At 41.2% G+C, this 23698-nt stretch overlaps 1 protein-coding gene across 2 annotated transcripts; it reads right to left on the bottom strand.

Moving 5' to 3' along the window:
* Positions 1 to 127: 127 nt before the first annotated feature.
* Positions 128 to 20298, bottom strand: CANX (calnexin). Of its 2 annotated transcripts, none has more exons than XM_015641994.1 (15): positions 20234 to 20298; positions 12370 to 12558; positions 11836 to 11909; positions 11250 to 11308; positions 10877 to 11018; positions 9507 to 9588; positions 8183 to 8375; positions 7079 to 7268; positions 6232 to 6345; positions 5601 to 5757; positions 5072 to 5287; positions 4549 to 4668; positions 4308 to 4446; positions 4057 to 4145; positions 128 to 3454 (listed from the first exon to the last, which is right to left on the bottom strand). In XM_015641994.1, the coding sequence occupies exons 2-15, from the start codon at positions 12553 to 12555 to the stop codon at positions 3401 to 3403; spliced, it is 1815 nt and encodes a 604-aa protein (XP_015497480.1). In that variant the 5' UTR covers positions 12556 to 12558; positions 20234 to 20298; the 3' UTR covers positions 128 to 3400. The 2 variants fall into 2 exon arrangements, with proteins under 2 accessions (XP_015497480.1, XP_015497481.1); XM_015641995.1 differs by lacking the exon at positions 20234 to 20298 and adding an exon at positions 19882 to 19995.
* Positions 20299 to 23698: the final 3400 nt, after the last annotated feature.

A 23698-nucleotide genomic window follows, 5' to 3' on the forward strand; every position in this document is an offset into this window, starting at 1 on the left:
TCTGCCCTGCACAGCCGCCAGCTCACAGCGCTCTGGAGTAGCAAAAAACTACAAGAGGCACGGCTCACCTCACCCTCAACCTGATGAAGTCTGATCCAGCTTTGCTAATTAGACAAAGAAAGCCGAACAGATTTAAGTTTCTTTATTGATTAGTTTTTACATTTTTTTTTCAAGTTGCTTCTACAAGTACCTGTTTGCAATGGACATGAAATCACAGTAGTTGTGTCGAGCAACAATTAAAAAAAAAAACCAAACCAAAACCCCCATAGACCAAAAACCCCTTTTACAAACCACAAGGCAAGAAGGGTATGAACCATCTGATTGGGAGGAGCAGAGCAGTCACAAGCCCTACGTCTGTACCCACAGCCCCAGTGGAGGAGCTGAGTTCGTGAGGGAGGAGTAAGGAAAGAGCAAGAGAAAACCATGGACATGTACAAATAGTCAGTACTTGCAAGAAACCATCTTCAGGCCCAGGAGTCTATCTTACAAATGTCTGTTTTTAACACATTGGAGAGGTGACAGCCTCAAGCTGTGACAATTCAGTACCGAGCAGAGCCAGTGAAGGTAGATCACATCCAGGGACACTGCTGGAAGGGGTTAGTGGGTTAGATGCACCCTGACCTATCAACCACCCCTGCCAGCCACTGGCTCCAGGGGCAAAGCCGCTCTCAGCACTTGTGCCTTGCGTGTCAGAGCCCACGGGTTTTGTTTTGATTCACCATGTCAGCCTAACACACCCCTCCCCACTCTCAGACACAGCACATCAAGCTCAGCATCCTTTTCAGGAGCTGCCATCCTTGGCTGCACAGACACAAAAGGCCCAAATACACCTTCAAGGATCTGTGACCGTTCCCAACACAGTTCACAGGTTACAGCCAGGTGGAGTTTCACTACTCTAAAAAACACAGCTATGCTTTATGCACTCAGGAGAAGCAGGTAGCTATATTTTTTTCCTCTAAGACTTTAAAAGTAAGAGCAATTCTAAGGTCAAACTGAGGCACCCAAGCCAAAAAGCAGGATAAAAAGTAACTTGAGTTGTCTATCCATTTTGGAAAGTCTTCATTTATTGTAGTGATTATTTAAAGCATACACTATGGTATCAAAAAAAGCCATAACATGCAGACAGGAGACTTTTTCAGGATATTTAGCAGAAGCAAATGTAGATTTACAATTAGCTTTAATATAATGCTATTTAAAAGCTGATAGCAGATCTCAAGTTCACTTTTGATGCTTTGAAAGAACATGTATGCACAGGGATTGTTTGGGAGTTTAAGGCAATTTGCATATTAAGATAAAAAAACATTAGATTAATTAGATTTTTATGTTGTGCTCAAAACATTAGCTGAATTGAAACCATTTATACATACTTCATCTCAAAGGACTGAGAGTCATAAATAGCAGCTGCTCCTTGATAAAAATACAGTCCTGAGAACAAGCTAGTAGCAATGCTTAAGCTATGACATCTTCCATGTCAGAGTATAAGCTATTTTTGCAATAAGGAGCAGTATTGACCAGGTGTTCAACAGGCAAAGGCATTCTAAACATGCAATAGCTCCCAACAGAAGTCTGAAATTACTTCCAATATCTTGCTTACAATAGTTTATTTGTACACTGCAGAGAGACCAAGAAATCCTGCTATGCATTTGTGATCACTAATATTTCAAACACAACAACCAAGGGATACAACATAAGGACAGGCAGCAAAAGGTGTTTTACAAAAAAAAAAAAAAACAAACAAAAAAACCAACCCAAAACAAGTCTTTTAGTAATTGGTTAGATTGTTTGCAAGGTAATTGGAACACTCTTCCCCCCACAACCCCTGGGAATTATTCCACACTATACCTATCATGTGACCAAACAACACTGGAGTGTTAAAGTTCAGTGCAAGAAGAATAATTTCAGGACATTTAATTTCATTCTAAACAAAGTCGAAAGTTTATCTATATAGACATCCAAATGCCAACATATTTGGTACAGTGTAATGAATTACATCCATCTCACCCTCAGAGGTAATGCTCTTGTAGTGCTCACCTGCATTCCACAAAAAAAAAGGTGTTTGAAACAGTGTAGTATGGTAGATTCAACACTTTAAAAAAATTTATTCAGCTGAAATTGGAATTTCCTAACATTTACAATATAATTTAGAATGCACTTGTTACATGAAGAGCAGATAAAAGGACTTAAAACAGTTTCACATACCAGTTAAGAGATTCCACAAGCCCCTTCCCCACCTACAATACTGACATCTTGGTTGTGGTTTTTTTTTTTTCCTTAACAAATACTCAGTTCAACTTGTCTACCTGCCTACCTCCCCCATTTCTACAGCAGACATACAGTGACAACAGTGAGAGGATATGGGATACCGTCTTATTCAGTGTTTGGACCCTGGAAAGGAGCAGGCCTAGCTATGAAATTGAGTTTGACAATGAGCTGAACATGAAGTGCTTCAGCAACTGAGGCAAAGCTGCTCTCAGGAAGAGCTGTATCGTCACAGAGAGAAAAACACGGGTGGCTGAACAGAGGGCAAAGGGGGAAGTAGCATAACCACACCTCTCCAGCAACCCTCAGCTTTACAAAGAGAGTTCAAGAGCAAATAAAATTGGTTGCCTGCAAGCTCTGCAGGATTAAATGTCACACTGAGATGACCCACTCCAAGTCCTAGATAATTTGTCAACATTTAACAGGGCTTTAGCCATGAATAGTATGCATATATTCTGTGGACTGACTAACCATGTCCTTCCACCCCTTCTTCATCATTCCCCTTCCCCCAAAAGGATGAGGTTGATTGGTTAGAGTTTCACTACTGGTTTCCCCATACATCCCCCCGAGTTGTTTTTAGATTGGAGGGTAGGGGGTGTTGTCAAATGCATTGACAACTTTCCTTCAAACAATTACCAGATTTTAAGGGGTATAAAGACATTGGTGCATTTAGGAATTTACATATTTGTAAAAAAAACTAGTTATAAAACTGCATTTTTATCACCTAGCACTTTCAAGATTCATTGTTATATTTCACTAATTAATATATTAAATTAAGCCAAGGTTTGAGACTGGAAAAATTCTACCAATCTACTCAAGAACAGAAAAGAATATTTAAAACCAAAAATGAAAAGGTTAGTTATGTTACATTCCAAAATCCACAGCCCATTAAATGCTTTCTTTCTACAGGAATGATACTCTTAAAAACAAATGATTGCAAATATTTTACTGCTAGACACTCCATTACATTGGATAGTGTGACTGGAACCTGTGGATGGTGAAATCTTGAGGTTTCTCCAAGTTTCAATGTAAGGTGTCCAAGGTCCTCTCGCAGAACCATGTTTGAAAACAACAACAAAAAAAAACAAAACCAAAAACAAACAAAAATAAGAAATCACAGATCAAGTTCTTATGACTTTTTTCAATCTTTCCTTGGCTTTCTGTTTCTGGGTGATCTATTCACAGTTTCCTCCTCCTGAAAGAAAGTAATTTGTGTAAACATCAATAAAACAAAACCTAAATATACCTTTAATAACCATTTTGAGACAAAAACAGCTATGACAAATAATCCACTTTCACTTCTACTTTAGATTTTAAATTTTGGAAGGACCGACTGCTGAAAGCAGTTTGTGGCAAACAAGCAAATTCTTTGTTTTCACAGTGGATGTACACTACTTGTTGGAAGTGCTCAACAGCTTCTGCTGTTGGGAGAATCCTTTAACTTCAAGCAACACTCCACCCATTTTTGAGTCAGCCATTGTGTCAGTATGGAACACTTCAGGTCACATCCTGACTGCACTCGAAGCTGAATAAGCCTTTTGCCTCAAGAAGATGCCTTCTAACAGTCACACTAATCTCAAGGCAGACTCTACAGCAGAGCCTTTAGCAGGGTGCCCTAGAATGCTGTAGTTAGCCACAGCAATTTCTGTTCTTCAGGGTGATCAAGTTTTCCAAAGTTCTGAACTGGGAGGGAGGGTCACATGAGCCAGGTTCACTTTTAACACTGTAGTAAGGCCTGTTCTTCATACCATATGAAAGAAAATGCACAAGCTTCCTTCAAAGATTAAGCACTCTCACCTCTGATGCAGGTTTCCTGTCTTCTTCCTCCTCCTCCTCTTCCTCCTCTTGACTAGCACTTCCTAGATCAGCATCATTTTTCTGTTTCTCTTCAATGGGAAATAAAAAAAAAGAAAATAAAATAATAAAAAAAAAATCCGTCTCCTTTCTGACTTATCTTTAGTTCACCATTGGCTTGATTCCATATCTGCTAATCCTGCTGGTTTATTTTTTCAGGGAGAACATCACTGAAGATTATCTAGTTTACCTACCAAGCTTTTCCTCATTTGCGTCCTCTTCTTCCTCCTCCTCTTCTTTTTCCCCTTTATCTTTTTCTTCTTCTTTCTCATCATCCACCACATCAGGCTGAGGAGCATCAGTCTTCTTGTATTCTGCAGCACTTGGCTGTTTCTGAAAGGCAATGACAAACCCAGGCAATTATTTGTGACATTCAGGCACATTTTCTGAACCTCCTTTTAAACACAAGACTAATTTTCAGAGGAAATACATTACCTTCCCAGAACAGCAGAAAAGGACAACAAGGAACACTGGCAAAGCCACAGTGAGGATGTAGACTACCCAAAGCCAGGGACGCTCTTCAGCAGCTGCCATCATCTGGCCCACAACACCAGGCTGTAAGACCAGAACAACTTTCAAATTCCACCCATACAGGAAGATGTAGCAGCTAAGTTTTCCAAGCTACAGAATTTTCAAATAGTCTTTTTGCAACTATAAACATTGTATTTCAGACATCAAAAAAAATCAAGCTAACCTGCACAAGTACTTTTCCCATAGCTTACAAATTAGGAATTAGTCAGAACAGTCCAAGTATCAGAGCAAAAACTCAGAAGAGAGAAGTGAGTACTCTTAGTTACTTATATTAATACCCTGTAATTATGAATTAAAGCTCTGACCTGGTTTAGCAAAACCTTCAGCCTTAGCACATACAGGCATATATTGACAAAGGCTGTGAAGAGAATTGCAGAGGTGCTTCTACTGTTCCACTCAGCAGCACACAATTAAACCTTCCTCTCACCTCTGCAGCACCATCAGCTGCCTTTTTTAGTCCCCATCCATCACTGGCCCAATCATCAGCTACAGCTCTTTCAGTACAGATGATGAAGTTGTCAAAAAAGATGTCAGATGTCATGGACCATAACTCAAGTCCCACAGCACTGAAGGGAGTCATCTTGAAAGGTTCCAAGTCTTCAAAAAAATCTGGGTTTGGGATCTTTCTAGGTTTCCATATACCCTAGGAAAGATAAAAGACAATCAGCCTCATTGACTAGAAGACAAATTTTAGTTTTCAGCCCATTATGAATGAAGAGATATAACAATCCATTGCATTTAATTGCAACATCTACAGGTGCAACTCACCAGTCTTCAGGAATCAATACAATGAAGCACTGCCTGGTAAGAAAGCACTTTGAATCTGTCCACTTGAAACAAAGTACAATCACAACAGCACTTGAATTTTTAATTACCATCTGCTGAATCTAAATCATTCTGCCTTTTGTAAGAGAGATTCTGCATTGCCCACCAGTTTAAGTAATGAGAACACCAACCTGATAGTTCACATTATCAATCATAGGAGGCTTCCATTTGCCTTTGTAGTTGGGATTGTCAATCATCGGACGCTGCCAGGCACCACAGCCAGGAGCTGTCTCACATTTAGGATTTGCAATCTGAGGTGCCTCCCATTCACCATCCATATCTTCATCCCTGAAAAGGTAAATTAAGTTTTGAAGTCCACCCCTTGCCTTCATACAGAATAAGGCTCAGAAAATATCTGACTTCTGGGAAAATCAAAATTCCAACCACTACATGGAGATATGAAAACTTTGTATAGTATAGATCTGTAGATAAATATACTGCAGCAGGAACAAGGATTTCAAAGATTAATTGTGAAGCACAGAAGATCAACAAAAGCCAGTTCCTGAGCACAGGCTCCCCCACTGCCCCTTCGAAGTAGGTTCTACTTCAAGGTGAACATCCCTGTCCTGTTCTGCTTACAATCACAGAAGAGTTGAAAAATGCAGAGGTGAATGCAGAACATGAGTGTTCAGACCACTGCCTTCTACTTTTGAAGAAAAATAGCCTGAAGAGCAACTTTGTCAGCAAGCAACAATGAACTGCAAACATCAGTACCAAAGTCATGAAATATTTGCTGCCATTTGCAACAGGCAGCAAACTTACCAATCTTCAGGTTTCTCAGCATCAGGGTCTGCTACATATTCTGGCTCATCATCCAGCCAGCCCTCTGGTTTCACAGCATTTTCATCTGCGATCTTTGCAGGAGCATCCTCATCCCTTGAGGGCAGAGCATTTTGTGTTAATAGACACAACACATAAGAATTCTTAAGCCCAAGGCATGATTCTACAGACTCTGAACAAGCTCACTGCTCTGGACAGCCAGCCATCTTCCCTTCTTGTCAGGGTCACCCCATGATTTCAGAAAGGAATTGCACTACAATCCTAACACGTGTACCTCATGGCATATCAAGGTGCCAACTGCAAAATGCTACTATTAATTTTTTAAAAACTGATCTAGAAAGGTCATATTACAGCAAATGCCATTTCTTAGCAGCAGCTGCAAAAACACATTTGTGCTTAAAATTGAGTCTACGATTTACAAAGCACAGTTACAAAGCCAGAAAGGCAGGAAGAGTTTCTGACTTATGGAGTCAGCTTTTTCAGTTACCTTATCTATACACTACACAAACAAATACCGAGATCCTTCAGCTATACCTTCTGCAGGTTGACCATCTTTTGATCTCATCAAGGATGAAGGCAACAGGTAGCATAGGTACATCTGCAAAATCTTTGTCTGTGGTCAACGCAAGAACAGGAGCACTAAGCAGAAATTCCAGAGGATGTGGAACCTCTCTGCCTTTGCCTACTGAAGCAGGCAAAGATGCCTAAACTGGCAGTGTTTTGATTACAAGGGTGAGACTCAAAACCCTCCATAAGTCATGTGCGCAAGACATTTTGATCAGGACCAAGCTATCAGGCTAAGGACTCCCTCAGTTGCACCCTTCCTTACCAGTCATCTGGTTTAACAGCATCTGGGTCTGGGATTTTTGGTCTCTCATCCCAGTCTTCAGGCTTCTGGTCATTTGGGTCCTCAATCTCTCGGGGTGGATTCACAGGAGGAGACATATCATTTAGCAAATTCCCACTGTTGACAACTGTTTGATCAACCAGTATCTCAAAACTATTGTCAGGATTCAAGACTGCAAGGAAAATGTTGATGTAGTCACTGCATGTACGATACAAAGCATGAGTCATAAAGCATCACTCATCCCCGCTGTATAACCCAAGCTACCACCTACCCATCAACTGCTTTAAGGAGCTGCTAAGAACCTTTCTCCTTACACCAAAGTGCAACTAGTGATGGTGCACCACATCTCACCCTGTGAGAAGGCAGACTACTGGCAGAAGTCCTACATGTGTTAAAAGCACAGAAGTTTGTAGATTTAGCAGTTACCACTTACTTTACTTTGGCACAGTAAGTATTGCTTTAGTAGTAAGAATGCATATACTCATATTCTACTCCAAACTAAGACTTCCTACTACTGACTAACAGGATTTTAATCTCACTTTTTTATCTACTGCTCTCTCTGTAGTAGGAAAAGCTAGAGACACTCCTAAGTACTTCCTGAAAGATTCTGATCATAGCTAATATACCAGACACTATTTTCAAGAACTCCTGAGTTTGTCTGGTACATGAAAGCAGAAAAAAACCCAAACAAAATTAAAACAAACCACAATGTCTCTACATCTAAAGTTTAGTGTACCCCACGTTACTCAGAGGCAGCATTCAGGCAGTTTATATATGCTGATAACTATTTCAAATAGACTTAGTTCAAGTTACTTACAACTGCCCTGAAATTTAGTTTTCCTTTAAGTATTAAGTTCAAGTTGCACAACCTTTCATACATGAATCAAGACTTCCTGGAAGGATGAAATAAACCTTTTCACAGACAATCAGTTTTTGCATTTGAAGCTTTCAAGTGGTTTTTAGTTGTATGGTGCATTGGCACAAATAGTCACCTGTTCACCTGTCTCACTTTTGGTGCAGAAAATTAGTAATTATTACTATACATAATATATATTATTACTATACATATAACAGTAGTTACCATACCTAGAGTATAAAGATGAGTCTTCTTATCAGTAAAGTAAGTTTTCAGATCTGCATCTGGACGCTTTGCGTGCTTCTCTTCGTATTTGCCAGTCTTTGGGTTTTTGTGCCGGAAGATGAAGTGCAGTTTATAGTCCTCTCCACATTTGTCAGGGCCAAACATTATTGTATATGGAGTTTTGTCATGGAACTGATCCTTTAAAAACAATACAATACTTCACTCCATTATTTTGAAATACAACTTAAGTCATTGCCTGGCATAAGAATTACCAATTCATTAAAAACTGTTCTGCAACTTGGATATCAAGCCCATGAAGTCCCCACACTAAATCTTACATTCCTTGTATAAGCCTCCAGGAAAAACACTGCGCTGAGAACTATCCCAGCTATTTTGTTTTGCACCTTTGGGCTGTACTTTCCACATGGAAAACACCAGCTATTCAAGTGTTATCAGAAAGATTAGTGTGACACCCACAATGTTTAAGTATATATCTACATTACAACAAAGTACTTTAAAAGCTATCAGTTAGAAGTATCATCTACAACCAATAATGAAAGGCTAGCAAAGCCACTGAGTTTCTTTCACACAAAGTGAAAAGCAGCACTAAAAGTGAAGCCAAGCTGCATTTCGTCTACACTTATTACCTGAGCTATGCTCAATCTAATTGGATATAATCACCATTGAACTCTACAAGTCTATTTGTTCTTGTGATAATGTTATCTGGAAATTCAGTGCACATTTGAAACTGATTAGGCAGCCAAGTTGTATTCTGGGTGTTTGTGGTTGTTTTGGAGTTTTTAACAGTTTGGAAATTGTATTAATAATACAACTCCAATGAGACAGCAGAAGGAAAGGAGAAGGATGGATAATGAGTCATAAAATGTACATCCTATAAAGTCTAGGAAAATGGCTAAAGAAAATCCATAGGCTACAAGAGCCTACACAAGGTTACCCAGCAGTTCAGCTTTGTAAAGGGTAAACCACTTCAATGAGAGGACAAAAGGCAGTTCTTAGGCCTTAGGAGCTGGCCACTCTCCCAAGCACCTCCTGTTTAATTCTAGAACCCAGGAAAACCTGAAGTACTGCAGAGTTTGGCAAAGGTCTACAGCTGCTCAGCTATTACGGAACTTCAGTTTCCACTCAAGGGGCCATCACATTTCAGTACTTATCCTCTCCAACTGAAAGCCCTGGGAAAATGATGAGTGCAAAGTACTTGGGCAATCAGGCCCCACTGCCTTCACTAAAAGGGTTTCTTCTGAAAGAAGTGAAGGGAAAAAATTTCAAGTTCTTTCACAGCTAATAACCAAAAGTAGTAGCATTACTCACCAGGTTCAACTCAGGGGTTTTTGAAAGCAATTTCACATAGGCCCCACCACACTCTATTCCATTTTGGAAGTTTACTTCATACCTAATTTTAGTTTTGGATAGAAGAGGGGAGAGCACATGTTTTACATGGGGAAATTTTTTTTTTTTTGTAATACACAATTACAATTTTTTCAATACAAATTAACAGTGATACTGTTTTGTTGTTTGCTTTAAATCACTTATCCTGTGAATATTAAAAATATAGATATATAAAGATACACTGAAAACATTCAAAAGAGCCTGAGAAACAGGAAAAACTTTAAGATTTTAGAAGAATTAACCTGACAGAAAAGATGAAAGAAATTGAGTGCTGTCCTAGAAGATAATGACCTAGAAGTAGAGAGGAGGAAGAAAAAGCTTTCCGGTATATGACACTTCAACGGGGATCGAGGCAAACCAATTATTTTCCCCACAACTACTACAGCAGACAGACAACTCAATTTGTAAGACTAAAAAGCAAAAACAATTTAATTTTAGGAGAAGTCCTTTAGGGTTATAAGCATACAACAGCATATTTAGGGATGCCAAAGAGCCTGAAAAAGACAAAATATCTCTGTCAGGAATAAGCTAAGTGTGCTTGATCCTCTCACAATGCCAGCAGCTGAAGTGGATGACCATTGGGCTTTATTTTTAGCCTTGTATTTTAAGCCAAAATTAAACAGTGCAAAACAAAGTGACCAATTCATTATCTTTTGCAAATACAAATTAATTTACTCTTTGTTTAAAACTGATAATGTCACTAATAATGCACAATTCACAGCTCTCACTGAATTGTTTTTCCCGACTTGCTTGTCTAACACACATGCAAGTAGATTCTTCTACAAGAGTCATGATCAGAGCTATGTAAGGTGTTCATCTTCCATGGCAAATGAACTAAGACACAGGAAGGAGGAAACAAATGCATCTTTACCCATCTGTCCACTTCCCCTCAGAAACAGGGGACAGTTTCCTGCACAAAAAAGTGCACTGACCTACTTACAGACTAGCATTCGTTCAAAAGGACAAGGACTTCCACAATTAGCAGTACAAAGGTCAGTTGCCTGACCTTGTTACTACAATTAAATGAACTGAAGCCTCAAGACAGGTTACCAAGTCTAGTTTGCAGAGACTTCTTCCTTTCCCAGGCTTCAGAACGACCCATGCTGTTACTAACTCCCCATTTTGGCAATCTGAGTTACTATTTTACTCTTACTCAAAACAGTGTAATAATATGTTACAGCATCTTGTGTCATCTAGACCCCCAGTCAACAAAAGCTCAGTTATGGAATTAACCTCAGCTTGCTATCATGTTACCCTGGAATCAACAGAACACCAAATTATTCTCTACTTACTGTATAATAAGGGGTTTGGTATCAAACACAAATGGCTTGGAGAGTTTGGATGAAATTGCATGATGCTTGGCTCGGGTTACCATTACAAGCCCTTTGTCTCCTGGAAGCTTTGTTTCCTTCATGTCTTGGACTTCCCATTTACCTAGGGAAGAAATTGACCAAAAATTCATTTATTTTAACATCTCCAAGTGGATACTTTGTTTAAATCAGAAGTACATTTTATATTGTTAGCCAGGTATATAAACATCCTCCCCATTTTCTTCACTGAATATAATTTTATCTGAGAAACAGAAAAGAAAGACTTGCGCTTCTTCCCCATACATGACAAACAACATCAGAAACATTTATCATCCAAAACCTGGGTTGAACTCACCATCATATTTGGCAATTTCATCATCTGTATCATCTTTCTTGGCTCTGGAAAGGATCCATCTAGAAGACAGACACACAATGGTTGGAAAACCATGTTTCCCCCCTCCACCAAACACACACTAAAAATCCTACCCTTAGGATAAGGCAACTCTTGCTGTTTCATGACTACACCCCAGTATCTTGATCCCCTGAGAAGTTCTGTTTCCAAATCTACAAACTTCTCTGTGTTTGCCACTTCCCACGCCCAGGTAAGACCATGGCCTCGTGAGCAAGTACCTCACTCCTGTAGAAAAAAACCCAAACAAAACAGAAGTAGCACCTTATCATCCCCACATCACCTCAGGAAAGTTAAAAAAGCAACATGTAATGGCCTCACCTCCCCTTTATTACTAGAACTTGATGACATACTGGTTTAACTCAGTATTCAAACAGTTGGCCTCAAGAAGTCATTACTGCAATCCCAACTGAACGGGGGCCCTTTGATTCAGTTTTGAATAACACAAGTTCTGCAGAGAGGGTTTCATTGCCTTTCACCAAATAATTTTACATTATTTGCTGTAACAAATTATCCTTCAGATTCTACTCACCCATCCAGAGTTCCTTTATCAAAAGATTCTGCAAAATACACTTCACCAGTTGGGACAGGGGGCCTGTAAGTAACCTATTGAAAAGGCAGGGCATTTATGCATCTTTTAAGACACATTCTTTATTTTACAGAAATACAGGCATATAAAGCTTATAGTCCCTCCTACACTCAAGTAAAGCTCACCTGGACATTCCTGAAGCATAAACACAGAAATTACATAAATATTGCTGCTTGTGCCAAGTTGTTGTATTCTTGTCTGCAATTAAAACTCAAGTATATACCTAGCTGGAAACTTTAGCATTAACTCCTGATACAATACAGATTTCAAGGTTAGATCTAAGTCTTCTGGAAGAACATGGGGACATGAGAACAGGAACATAGCAGCCAACCTTAATTCCAAGCCGTACTCCCAGATAACATCTTTAATAACATTACAGCATACTAAAGGTTAAGGAACTAAAGACAACTCTGATCAGACTCATATTAACCAAAACACAAGCAGTAAATCAATTGTTAAAAAAGTTCTATGCCAAACCTTTGGAGCTGGAGGAGGACTGCTTGTTTCAGACTTTGACTCTTCTACCTCCTCAATACCATCATCCAAGTCATCCTCAATATCAACTACATCATCAGCATCATTGTCTTCATCCATATCATGTGCCTGGACAGCAAGGATCCCAAGGGCTAGCAGGGTCACACACAGTAGCCATTTCAGCTCCATGTTCTGAATAAATAAGACAAAGTGGTCAAGCCAGCACTGCACACAGAGCAACACGCTGCTTCTGTACAAATCTGAGCATCCAAGGCAACAGGTGAAGTGCAAACTTATCTCTCCAGCTCTGTTATTTACTGCATCTGCCTGAGACAGCTCTAAAAGCTGGGGAGGAACACAACATAAAGCTAAGTATTTAATACCAAACAGACATTAACTGAGTGGAGAACCACATGTGCACGTTCTGCAGATCATGCTGCAAAAGTGTCATAATTTTAGTCTTACACTGCCACAGCCCACAAGCAGGACAGCAGACACATACATGATTCAACATATGTACCTGTAAAAGCCTAAAAAGATCTATTTCATGCTTATGAAGGACTTTAAATACAACATGCAGGAACTCAAGCTTCCATTCAGTGAAGAAATTGACATAAAATTTTCTCTTTTATTCAAAAAAATAGTAATTTTTGCAGAGTAATCAATCCTCATCTCCAGTTCAATATATTTTTGTCCTTTCAAATGCAGAGTTCTGTTGTTTTCAATCACCAAACCTCTTCCCCAGGTTTTATTGTAGAATTACTGCCAACAGTCATTGGTAGTACTGGCAGATGCCTATAAGCACTTGAAGCTCCTGGAAAATGCTACTTGATTCAATTCCCTTCTTTCAATCTCTAATTTAACAAGATGACCAAAGAAAGAGTGGCTGTTAACTGAAGCCTTACAGAATTAAAATATCACACTTAAACTAATTCATAAAGTGCTCACCACATTGTCACACCTAAAACAGGATAGACATTGGCAAGCAGTAGCTTAAAATATCTTGTAAGTAAAATGGGTTTCAATTTGACTTTCTTCCTAGAAAAGTGACAAGATCACTGCATCTTTAGGTTGATACAGAAGGCAATGCTCCCAGAACTGGAGCAAATCTGTCCAAAATGCTCACAACAACAACCTGTGCCTTGCTCTTCTTTCCTCCTTTGAATCCCACTGCAAATTTTCCTTCCAAAACCAGAGGTGTAACTGAGACTGAATTTTTTTTGAAGACAAGTATAAAACTGAACATCCCTTCCTCCTTCCCTCACACTCCTACCTCACACTGTAGCCCTGTAGACTTTCATAATTCAAGCAGGGTTAACACTGCTTGTAGGGGCTTAAGATCATGCTAGGAAACAAACTTCCAACTTTCCAAAGCATGTTTAGGCAACTAAAAGAGTTTACATTCTCAAAGGCTTATCACCACTATCCAATATTCCAAAACTACGCTGCATACTAGATCTACCACTCTTAGATTGTTTTTTAACTTACTTCTAATGACAGAGAGGATTTTGTAACTTTGTAACTGTAGTTTTATAACTACAACAAAATTGTATTTTGAAGATTTGAGCTGAGGTCATGCCCAGTTTGTCACAACAGCAACATGCAATTGCAGCCAGTTTTCCAACAATAGTGATGGCCTTGAGGATTATGGCCCAAATGCATGTGCACCGACATCCCCCACTTGGTTCAGGCAACTGCATCCAAACACCTCTGAGCCAAAAGGACAATCATTCCAGAAGGAAAAGATGACAAAAACTTTCAAGGGCTGTTATATATGAGCAAAGCTTGTTTGCTTAATGCACAGTGTACAGCCAAAACTGAAAACAGTTTCAGATCTCAAAACAGCTCATAGCTCTTAATATTAGTGTAAGAGCCACAACACAAAACCAAGGACTGAAAACGGTCAAGCAGACATCAGTACCCTTCTTGGAGCTGCAAATTTTCTTGCACAGATAACACGTTCTTCGAATAAACTCATACCCACCAGCATAAAAGCAGTACAAAAATGAGAGCCTGAAACTTCACCTGAAAAAATGATCTTTAGAGCCCTGGTTGTGCCCTGTGTGACTGAAGCAACCATGGATGAGACAGCACAAAAACACCTTTCCGTGGAAAGGGTTTCATTTTGTCTTACCTTACCAAGAGGCCTTCACTAAATATTTTTTAAATAAAGACAAATTCAGGAAGATAATATAGTTTTATAACTGCTTTCAAATTATACTGTGTAGCTAGAATAAGCATATCATGATATGTAAAGTGATACGACAAAGTTAATCTTAAAAATATACCAAGGTTAAAAATGAGCCAATTCTTGCCTTTCCAAAAGGACAGAGTTTCTGCACCCCTCCTCCCAACCTTGTGCAAAGGGTATTAATGATTTAGCATGCAAGTAATCCATTAAGTAATCTCACCAGGAGCGAACCAGCATGAAAGTTTTGGTGAAAGAATTAAATCATCCCCCACAACTTTCCTGCCAGTACTGACTCCATTATGTAATAATTACCTACTTCACAATCCCACCTCAACTACAACCCTTTGAAAGTATTTGTTAGCAGCAAATGAACTTTGGTAAATGCTCACACCCAAGTGACAAAGGTGCATGGCCTCAGAAATTCTTCTGTCAAAGCATCTTAGTGAAACCAGATAATCTGCCAGGGACCACACAGCAAGGGCAAAACTCTGCTGCTGCTGCACATCTGTGCTCCTGATACAGCCACAGGTATCTACCCTGCTACACTTACCATTTAATGCTCTGTCTGAATCTGAGGCCTTGCTGAACCTCATTTCAAGGGAGAAGTATTTCATGTTCAAGCTCCCAAGCAAGCTTTACCCCCTCCAAAAAAAAAGAAAGCTAAAAAAGTCTGAAGAGAAGCAAATCCAGTTTCATGTCCTTACTTTACAGTCATTGGCAAGCAGTTATCACAAGTTTATATTCCTGCAGAAAGCTGCTTAGGACACTTCCTACGTATTAAATCAGTCCCAAATTCAACATAAGCTACCATTCAGATACCTTGAGTACAGACTGGTAGCTTCTGCAATTGCCAGTTATCATGACAAACTCCTTATTCTGTTTAACCTGAAACAATATTAAAAGCTGACTAAATTATAGAAAAAAGGCACTATGTTCTCAGAAGAGTGATTTAAGTGAAGCACACATTTTTCGATATTTAAAAAGCTACTTCTTTCCATAATGGATGTACTACTGCAGGAAAAAACTTCAAATTCACTTTACACAATCCTTAGGGACACAACATAAACACAATTATGCCCTAGTAAATTAGGTTATTCCTAAATAGAAGGGGGGAGGAGGAGAGAGATGCAACTCAGGTTTTATACAAAACAGGCATAAATCAACTTTTCAGTGGACCTTTAAGTTGCTGGCAACTACAGGAGTTCAATTAGTCACCTCAAACATAGTCCAACCTTCAGACACTCCTCACCTACTCTATTATGATCAGACTTCTTCCTTAAAGAAGTGTCCAATTTCCAAGCAATTACCATCCTTGGCCATTTTTTACTCTGCCTGCACCTCCCCTCTTCAGATTAAACTGTGCAGTATTTGTGAAGGTTGGTGTATTTCTGATCATGCAATTGCTGAAAGTCATTAACAAAGGAACACCTTCATATTAGGTGAGAGCTTCTGACATCTCTGTTCTACTTCAGCACAACCATCACTTTCACCATAACAACATTTCAAGTCAGAGATAACTCCATGCACTTTTTTTTAATAAGGTTTTCAGCCAGTTACATACAGTGGCACACTACTCAGATTGAAGGGAAAAAACTGCTGCAATCCCAGAGTTTGAGACTGTTGATGCTACAGATTACTTGCTTTCTGCACACACCCATGGCCAGTTTCTAACCCAGGAAACTTCAGAGCTGACACTTAAGCACTGTTCACCTGATTGTCAAAAGACTAAAACATTTTACCCTAGATTTATAAGATCAACAGCAGAGTGCTGGAAACAGGCTCCTGGAACATCTGCACTACAGACTTTACTTTTTCACAAAGTAAAATCAAAACCAAACTGGATTCAGAAACAGAATCAAGACCTCACCCCAAAAGCAGCACTCCTAATATGTAGGACTAAGTGATTGCTACTGCTGGAGTTCCAAGGCTTTCAAGAAAGTCATGCATCTTCAAAGATTAATTTTTATTTAGAATTCCCCTTTCTCTGGGCATAAAGGAGAAAGTTCTTCTTAATAATTGTCACAACACTGGAAACACTCACAAAACAGACAGTTGTCACTATTCTCCCTAACATACATGTCCCCTGGAAGAGACTGAAATTGCCCATAGAGAGGATCTTCAAGTCCTCTGCTATCATTCTTCCAGAACATACTGTTTAGTAACTTCCCTGTCAGGTCAAACAGAGCCTGCAAAACCAGTTTAATCATCTCCTTGGTTACTAATCTATTTCAGTGGTTCATCAAGTCAGTTCTTAATACAGCATATTTCAGAATGTATAACAACATTTGAATGACTATTGGCTATCTGGTTTGCTACTTACTCTTTTAAAAAAATAATTAACAGTCAGACTAAATAGATCTTATGAAAATAAGTCACTTACTACAAACTACACCCAGGCAACTTAACTGGATGAGCATCAATGTTTTCTATTTCAGCAGTACCTGAAGTCTCAGCTGAGTGATTTAAGCAAAGGAAGAACAAAACCCACTAGTAAAATCCTGTGCCCCAGACACTGGGTTTCAGTGTGGTATTCACAGCAGAAGAACACCAGTGAAAACAAGCACAATGCCTCATGCAAGGCAAGAATAGGAAAGAAAAATTTAAAGTCAAACATAAAGATGATTCATCACAATACAAAAAAAAAATTAAAAAAATGCAAGGAAACAAGAACAGAAAGGCTGAGATACAGATATCAATTTTTCCTCTCAAATGAGAGTTCTGTGGGTTTTGAGCCAAGGCTCAGTTCCCCTACTTGGTAATGCACTAATTTCCTAAAGTCAGAACTACTGAAGAGCAAAGGAAATCTCTTCTACATCTCGCAATCCCTCTGCCTTCCACATCCTGCCTCCTCTGTGGTGTCAGGGTAACTGTTTACACAGCCTCATGATGAACCAGCCGCTGGTTTAAGATGGCTCGAAGTCCTTCTGCCATGTTATTTTAACCCTGAATCAATATCCCAGGCCAACCCAGCAGCAAAAGCAAAGAGTTGTAGCAGTACCAGTGAAAGTAAGTAGCCAAGGACAGAGGATATAAAGCTACTGGCAGCAGAGCCAGCTTAATACCACAGTTTCAAGCACAGTCACCTGCACCTGCCTGACCTGTCCTTAGGCAGACTTGGGGGATGGACATCATGGTGAAGCTGAAAACTGTGTGGCCAAATACTATAATTTCAACAACCAATACAGTGCCTCAGCACCCCTCAAAAGGGGACATGATAAAATTATGTTCATGTATATACAACAACTCATATAATGCAGACAACAGTTTTTCCCCTGAAATACTGTTTTTCAGCTGGACAACTTCCATCATTGCGAAGAGTCTGCCTTTAACATAATTCAATTAATAACAGACAATGCTAAAGAAAACCACCTTAATAACATGAGAAGAGAGGCAAGAACTCTCCATGGTGGTGGCTTATCCTCCTACACCTTTTTTTTTCTTCAGTAAGGGGTGGCTGGAATACACTTCTACATGAGGAAGAAGTCTCCTGGAAAGGATTAGCCAAACCTCTCCTGGAGAACCCCACAGAAAAAGCTGCCTCCCATTTGGGTTGTAGAGAGCACAAACCAGGCAAGGGATTAGGTGTGAAAAGGGAAAGCAACAAAGCTTGCTTTTAATAGGCATTTCAAATATGCCAGTTTCTAAAAATAATGTACAACAGTGCAGATACAGTACAGAAGCAAAAAGCAGATACTGTTTGTCAGCACAGATATCCTTCCTGAAGAACTGGAAGTCCTTGGAGGGTAAAGACAGAACCGTGAGGCTTTTTGACCTCATAAAACAGATGGGCTGCTAAGAAAATTATATTAGGTGGGGGCAGATCTGGAGGGACCCCAAGATCTTTGAGACCATCACACCTAGAAATCAATTCAAGTTTACCCTGCTATAGAACTGATTCCAGCAAGAACACACTGCCTCCATGATTACTACCAGAGGCAGAAAATCAAAGGCCAGAGCTAAATGCAAGTCTCAGTGCATTCTCCATAACGGATTTATTCATTTACTGAGTGGGAAGCACTACAGCACACCAAATGAGAGGGTAATCTGATGGAAGTTGAAAACTTTCTTACTATTTTACACTAGATTCCCTTCCTAGGAGGGCAGCTGATCCCAAGAAGCAGATTACATATTATACACGGCTTGTGATGGTGCCTGTAAATTGTACAAGTATCTTCTTCCTAAAGTGTTTTTAAACTAGAAATACTAAAAGTTAATACAAACACCAAGTTTTACTCAGGCCTTTTCCTTATGTTATTAAGTGTTTTGCATAAGACCATCAAATACAGCCAAATTAACAATAAGGTGGTCTTTGAAGTCAGGTACCTCAGAGTCAACCTAGAGTAATATATATACCAATCTATATTTAACCATTATTTTATCTGCATTAGCTCATACATTATTATAGTTCTGCTATCTCTTTGCAGCACTTCAGCAACAACCAAAACCACAACGTGCAAAACTGGCCCATAAAACCCATGTGTTAACTATGCTTACTTGACGACGTTAAGTAAACATACTACATTTAGAAATACATTACATGCCTAGAGACCAGTTTTCAGACATCTAACATACTCTAAATAAGTTCCAGAAAGAGTTTTCCATGATGATCTGCACGAGCTCTGCAGCATTAATTATATTAACGCTGATCATATTGAGGTCTGGACCTTTACGATTACTACTACCATTAATACATGGTAGCATTACACTTCACAACCAAATCACCTGCAGCATTTCTCTTTCTGTAGCCTAGAAAGTTCTGAACCACAAATTTGCATGTGAAAGTTCACACTTCAGAATCAGTACAGATAAGAAAGCAGTGTGCTGTACACGCTTTAATTTAAACGTGTGGATTTTATTTCTTTTAAAAGCACACAATATAATCCTCAGCCAGAAATGAGAAATAAGGCGTCATTTACACATTATTTTAGAGACACCTAATGCGAACAATATTTGGGGGACAAAAATCAAAGCCGGCACTTCAATTCCTTTAAATTCTCAGATCTTCCTGTTGCAGATTCCTCGCCTGCACTTCACCTGTTGGGCCTCCAGCTCCGCGCCCTGAGTCCCCCTTTCCAGAGGTTTCTCCTTCCCCTCGCACAGCCCCAACCAGGCCCACGCCATGCTCCGCACCCACCTCCTGTTCTCCCTTTGCGGGGCTTCATATAGAGCACGTTCAAAATTATTTCCGACACTAGAACATGTAGCCTGATAAAACCTAAACCACGCGCTGCCCACATCTACGTCCGACCCTCGCGCCTCCCTGCCGGTTCCACCCCACGGCTCTGGTACCAGCCGCTGCCCAGAGCGGCGCTCCCAGAACTTACCAGAAGAGCCGCCGCTCACCCCAGGCCGCTCCGAGCCCTGCGGGTACCGGGCGGGACCCGGCGCCGCCGCTGCAGACCCGCGCCCGCCCCCGGCCGCAGGGGCCTCCCCAGGCCGTTCCTCTGCCCCGACTCCGGGGGGTCCCCGCCCCCTCCCACCCACGGGATGGGGCCGGAACCACGCACGGGCCGCCCACCCCCCAGGGCCCAGCAGCGCCCCGCCGCACGCCCCACGACAGGCCCAGCTCCCCCACCGCCTCACGCCGCGGGCGGGTCCGTTCCCCGCTCCCTAGCCCCGATGTTCTGGAGCTGCAGCGGCTGTGGAGGAAGGGCACGGACGAACGGACACACTCACCCTCCGCCGCCCCGGCCACCGCCGCCGGGCTCCCCTCACCTCCGTCACGTGCCCGCACGCCCGCCGCCGCCCGCCTATCTGCCGCGCGCCAGCCCCACCCCCGCCTCACGGCACTCAGACTCTCCCATTGGCGGACAGCGCGCCCATCCGCCCGCCCAGCCTCCCATCTTGCGCTCTGACTGGCTAATAACACCGCCGCTCAACAGCGGCCCGCCTCTAAACACGCCCCCAACGGAGCTGCCCTTCGTGGAGCGCTGTCATTGGTTGGCGGGGTTGCAGGAAGTGCCGGCTGATTGGGTGGTTGTGGGCAGGACGTTAGGATGTGGGCGGGGTCTCAACGGGTCTCGGTCCAGGGGCGCTGCGGAGGCTGACGGGGCGTTGCGGGCGGTAGGGGGCGGTAAGGGGCGGCAGGGGGCGGGGCCAGCACCGCATCACGCCCTCCCCGCGCCCCCCCATCCCCTCACGCCCCTCACCCGCTGCCTCATAAAATATCGTTGTGTTAAACAGCAAAGCCGTCTTTATGTCTTCTCGTTCCTTAGAAAAGATGTTCAGGTTTTCTTGGCTCTTCAGAAAATTCAGCGTATCCGGTGGTTTTTTCCCTCAATTACAAGCCGAGGTTTTAATAAAATAGTGAGCAGTGACATAGACTCCAGTGTGTTCAGAACATGGCAGTGCTGCTCAGCAGCTGCTTGCCCAAAGGCCTTGTGCAAGTCTGGAACCTTTAACCTGTGCTGTATTTTGAAAATGAAAGTAACATAGTTTTTTAGAGGTGAAATGCTGTGTAAATGTTGAACGTTGTACATCGAATCAGTAAAGAAACACAGGGAAATACAGAAATAAGTGTCCTTGCTGGACCAATGGGACAGACAGGCCAAAGGAGATACTGGGCTTGATGGGACCATATGAACGAGGTCAAGATTAAACTTGAGGAGTCTCTGTATCCTGCCACATGCACAGCCATGTGGGAGGAACACAGCCCCACAGTGGCAAAAACGGGCTCCTGGTACCCTAAAAGTTACGGCACCTTTAAATTGTCTCTGAGCTGCAACAACTGAGAACAGTTCAATAGAAAGCTGTGTCTGACCCACCCGGTTCAAAGCAATCTCCTGTGTGGTCTGTGGACTGCAGCCTGTTCCAGGAGATAGGAGGTATTCTGTAGGAATAACAAATCAAATATTACTAGGGAAAAGTAAGAAAGAAAGGGTGGTGTTTTTTTTCCTTTGTAAACATAAATCTGTTTTGAGTTGATGCAATGAGTCAGCAGTATAAGTTTCCCCACAGAGAAAATTCCACCGTGTTAGGACAAAGCAAGCAGGGCCCCAGCATTCAGAAATAAGGCTCAGCATAAATGAAATCAGCAAATCCCTTGCACTGAAGTTTGGAATCAAACACATTTTTCCAGAAAGACACCAAGCTGGCTCCTAAACTGCTCTGCTGAGCTATACCCAGACTGAGCAGAAGATGCAGACAGGCAGGGAAACAGTCACAAACAACAGGCAGCACAAGAGATAGCAAATGCTTAAAGAGGAACCCAAAAACACTATGGAAAAATACTTTAAAGAGTAACAAAGCAGAATATTTTAGCAAGTGCCCTCCTCAACCTAGGCAAACCCATGCCACCAAATATCTTTCAAGCCCTTCTTTTGAAACAGGTTATTAACTCCAACATGACTGCAGGACAGCATAATATGCCTGCTGAAATCACAGAAGTACCAGGAAGTCAAATATACACACACACACACGTGTGTTTCCCTTTTCTCTGCCACCCTTTCCCAAAAAAGAAAACATTGCTTCCTTTTACAACCTGCTGAATCATGGCACAGGCAGGCAGCCCTGGAGCTGGGTTCTGCCTGTGCTGCTTTGTCATCGAGGAGAACTGAGCAATGTAAGTTACAGGGAAAAAAATATCTGATAAAAGCATATCCTATGCAGGGATTTTCAATATGTTTGAACTTAGATAAAAGAAATACAGAATGAACACAAGAGAGAGATAATCCAGAAGGAAAACAAAAGGGATAAGTAAAGGAACCAGAAAAAACATGCACAGAGATTTAACTGCTTTGGCAGCTGAAAAGGTGGTATTTTTAGACTCTGGAGTGCCAGGGCAGTGAAGATGAAAGAAAGAGAGTGGCAGATACCACATGGCAAACATGACATTGTCAAGGAAAAACATTTTGGTGTGTTCAGGCTTTATTGGAGCAGATTTGCTTTGTCCCACTGACAAACATTCAAGAAGTGTGTTATTCTCTGACTTTGGCAGTATAGATTTCTGCAAAGGCATAGATTAGGCAGTGTGGTGAAACTGACAGAGCCTGAATATGCACGCCTTAGAGGTAAGAGGCAGTGATCAGTTTATAAGTGCACTAGAACTTTGAGTAATTCCATTTTGGGCAACTTTCTTGTCCTGAGTATTATCAGGCAGAAAACTTATGTGCTTTCCACTGGTACTTTCTTAATTCCCTCTAACTTGATCTCCAAAGTCTTCCTTCTTCCTTAATCCCCTCAGGGCATTGCTACATTGCTAAATTTCTCCTTGCATTTCAAGCACTAGTAATACATCTTTTCAGACCCTTGTCCTCTGGAAAACTGGCAAGAAGTGAGTGGAAAATCCAGCAGGTCAGCATGACAGGAGGGACACCACACTGGCAGAGAGCAGGCAGTCAAGACAGACAACCAATGAGAGAACACTGAATTTTGCTCTTTCAAACTTTGAACTGCAGGAGGGAAGGCAAGCTCACATCTCTGTACAGAACAATGTCCATGTGTCCTGGAGTGCTTTCCATGGAAAACACAGTTTGTTACAAAGACATCTCTGGTGACAATGCTCGAGAGAAGGATGGGAAATGACACATGAACATTATCACAATGGGGGGAGGATAATCATCTTAAACGGAAATAATGAAGTCCTGCCATTTTCAGAGCTAATAAATATGAATGTAAGAAGTGTTATAAATTATTTGTAATAAGATGAAGCAGATAAATAGAAGAAAAAATTAACAGAGAAGCAGTAACAGAGCACTACAGATGGATGGAAAGAGAGACAGGCAGACACAGTACTGAGGTGGAAAAAGACCATCTATCCACTGATACCATTTGCACAAGCTGGGAAGTGTCCCTGAGAAGAGGAACCTTACAGACCTTCCAGGACCCAGAAATTCAGCGTTACCTGAGAGAAGACAGTAGGGGCAGGTTTAATCTGGACATAAGGTAGGGAAATCCTCATGGTTGTACACAGCTTTCCTGGCTCCCATAGGCATTGCACCAGTTTGCACCATGTGGCTTCTACTGTGCCACTTTCTGACAGTTCTTTCATGGACCTCATGTAAATGAGGGTGGCCCTCATATATCCCCAGAATTGTGTCCTTCCTGAGGGTCTCATACTCGATGCATTTGTGTCCAAACATGGTTGCAACACAGGCAACAGGAGTTACTCCCTCACTAGGAAAATGCAGGTTACACTTTGGA

This window comes from Parus major, chromosome 13 (assembly GCF_001522545.3).
Source record: "Parus major isolate Abel chromosome 13, Parus_major1.1, whole genome shotgun sequence".
Taxonomy (NCBI): domain Eukaryota; kingdom Metazoa; phylum Chordata; class Aves; order Passeriformes; family Paridae; genus Parus; species Parus major.

Coding starts and splice junctions, on each gene's coding strand:
- CANX (XM_015641994.1), bottom strand. CDS start 12,555: ATGGAGCTGAAATGGCTACTGTGTGTGACCCTGCTAGCCCTTGGGATC. Junction 7,269..8,182: donor GACTCATCTTTATACTCTAG/GTATGGTAACTA, acceptor TTTTCCTTGCAG/TCTTGAATCCTGACAATAGT. Junction 6,346..7,078: donor GCTGTTAAACCAGATGACTG/GTAAGGAAGGGT, acceptor TCTGCCCTCAAG/GGATGAGGATGCTCCTGCAA.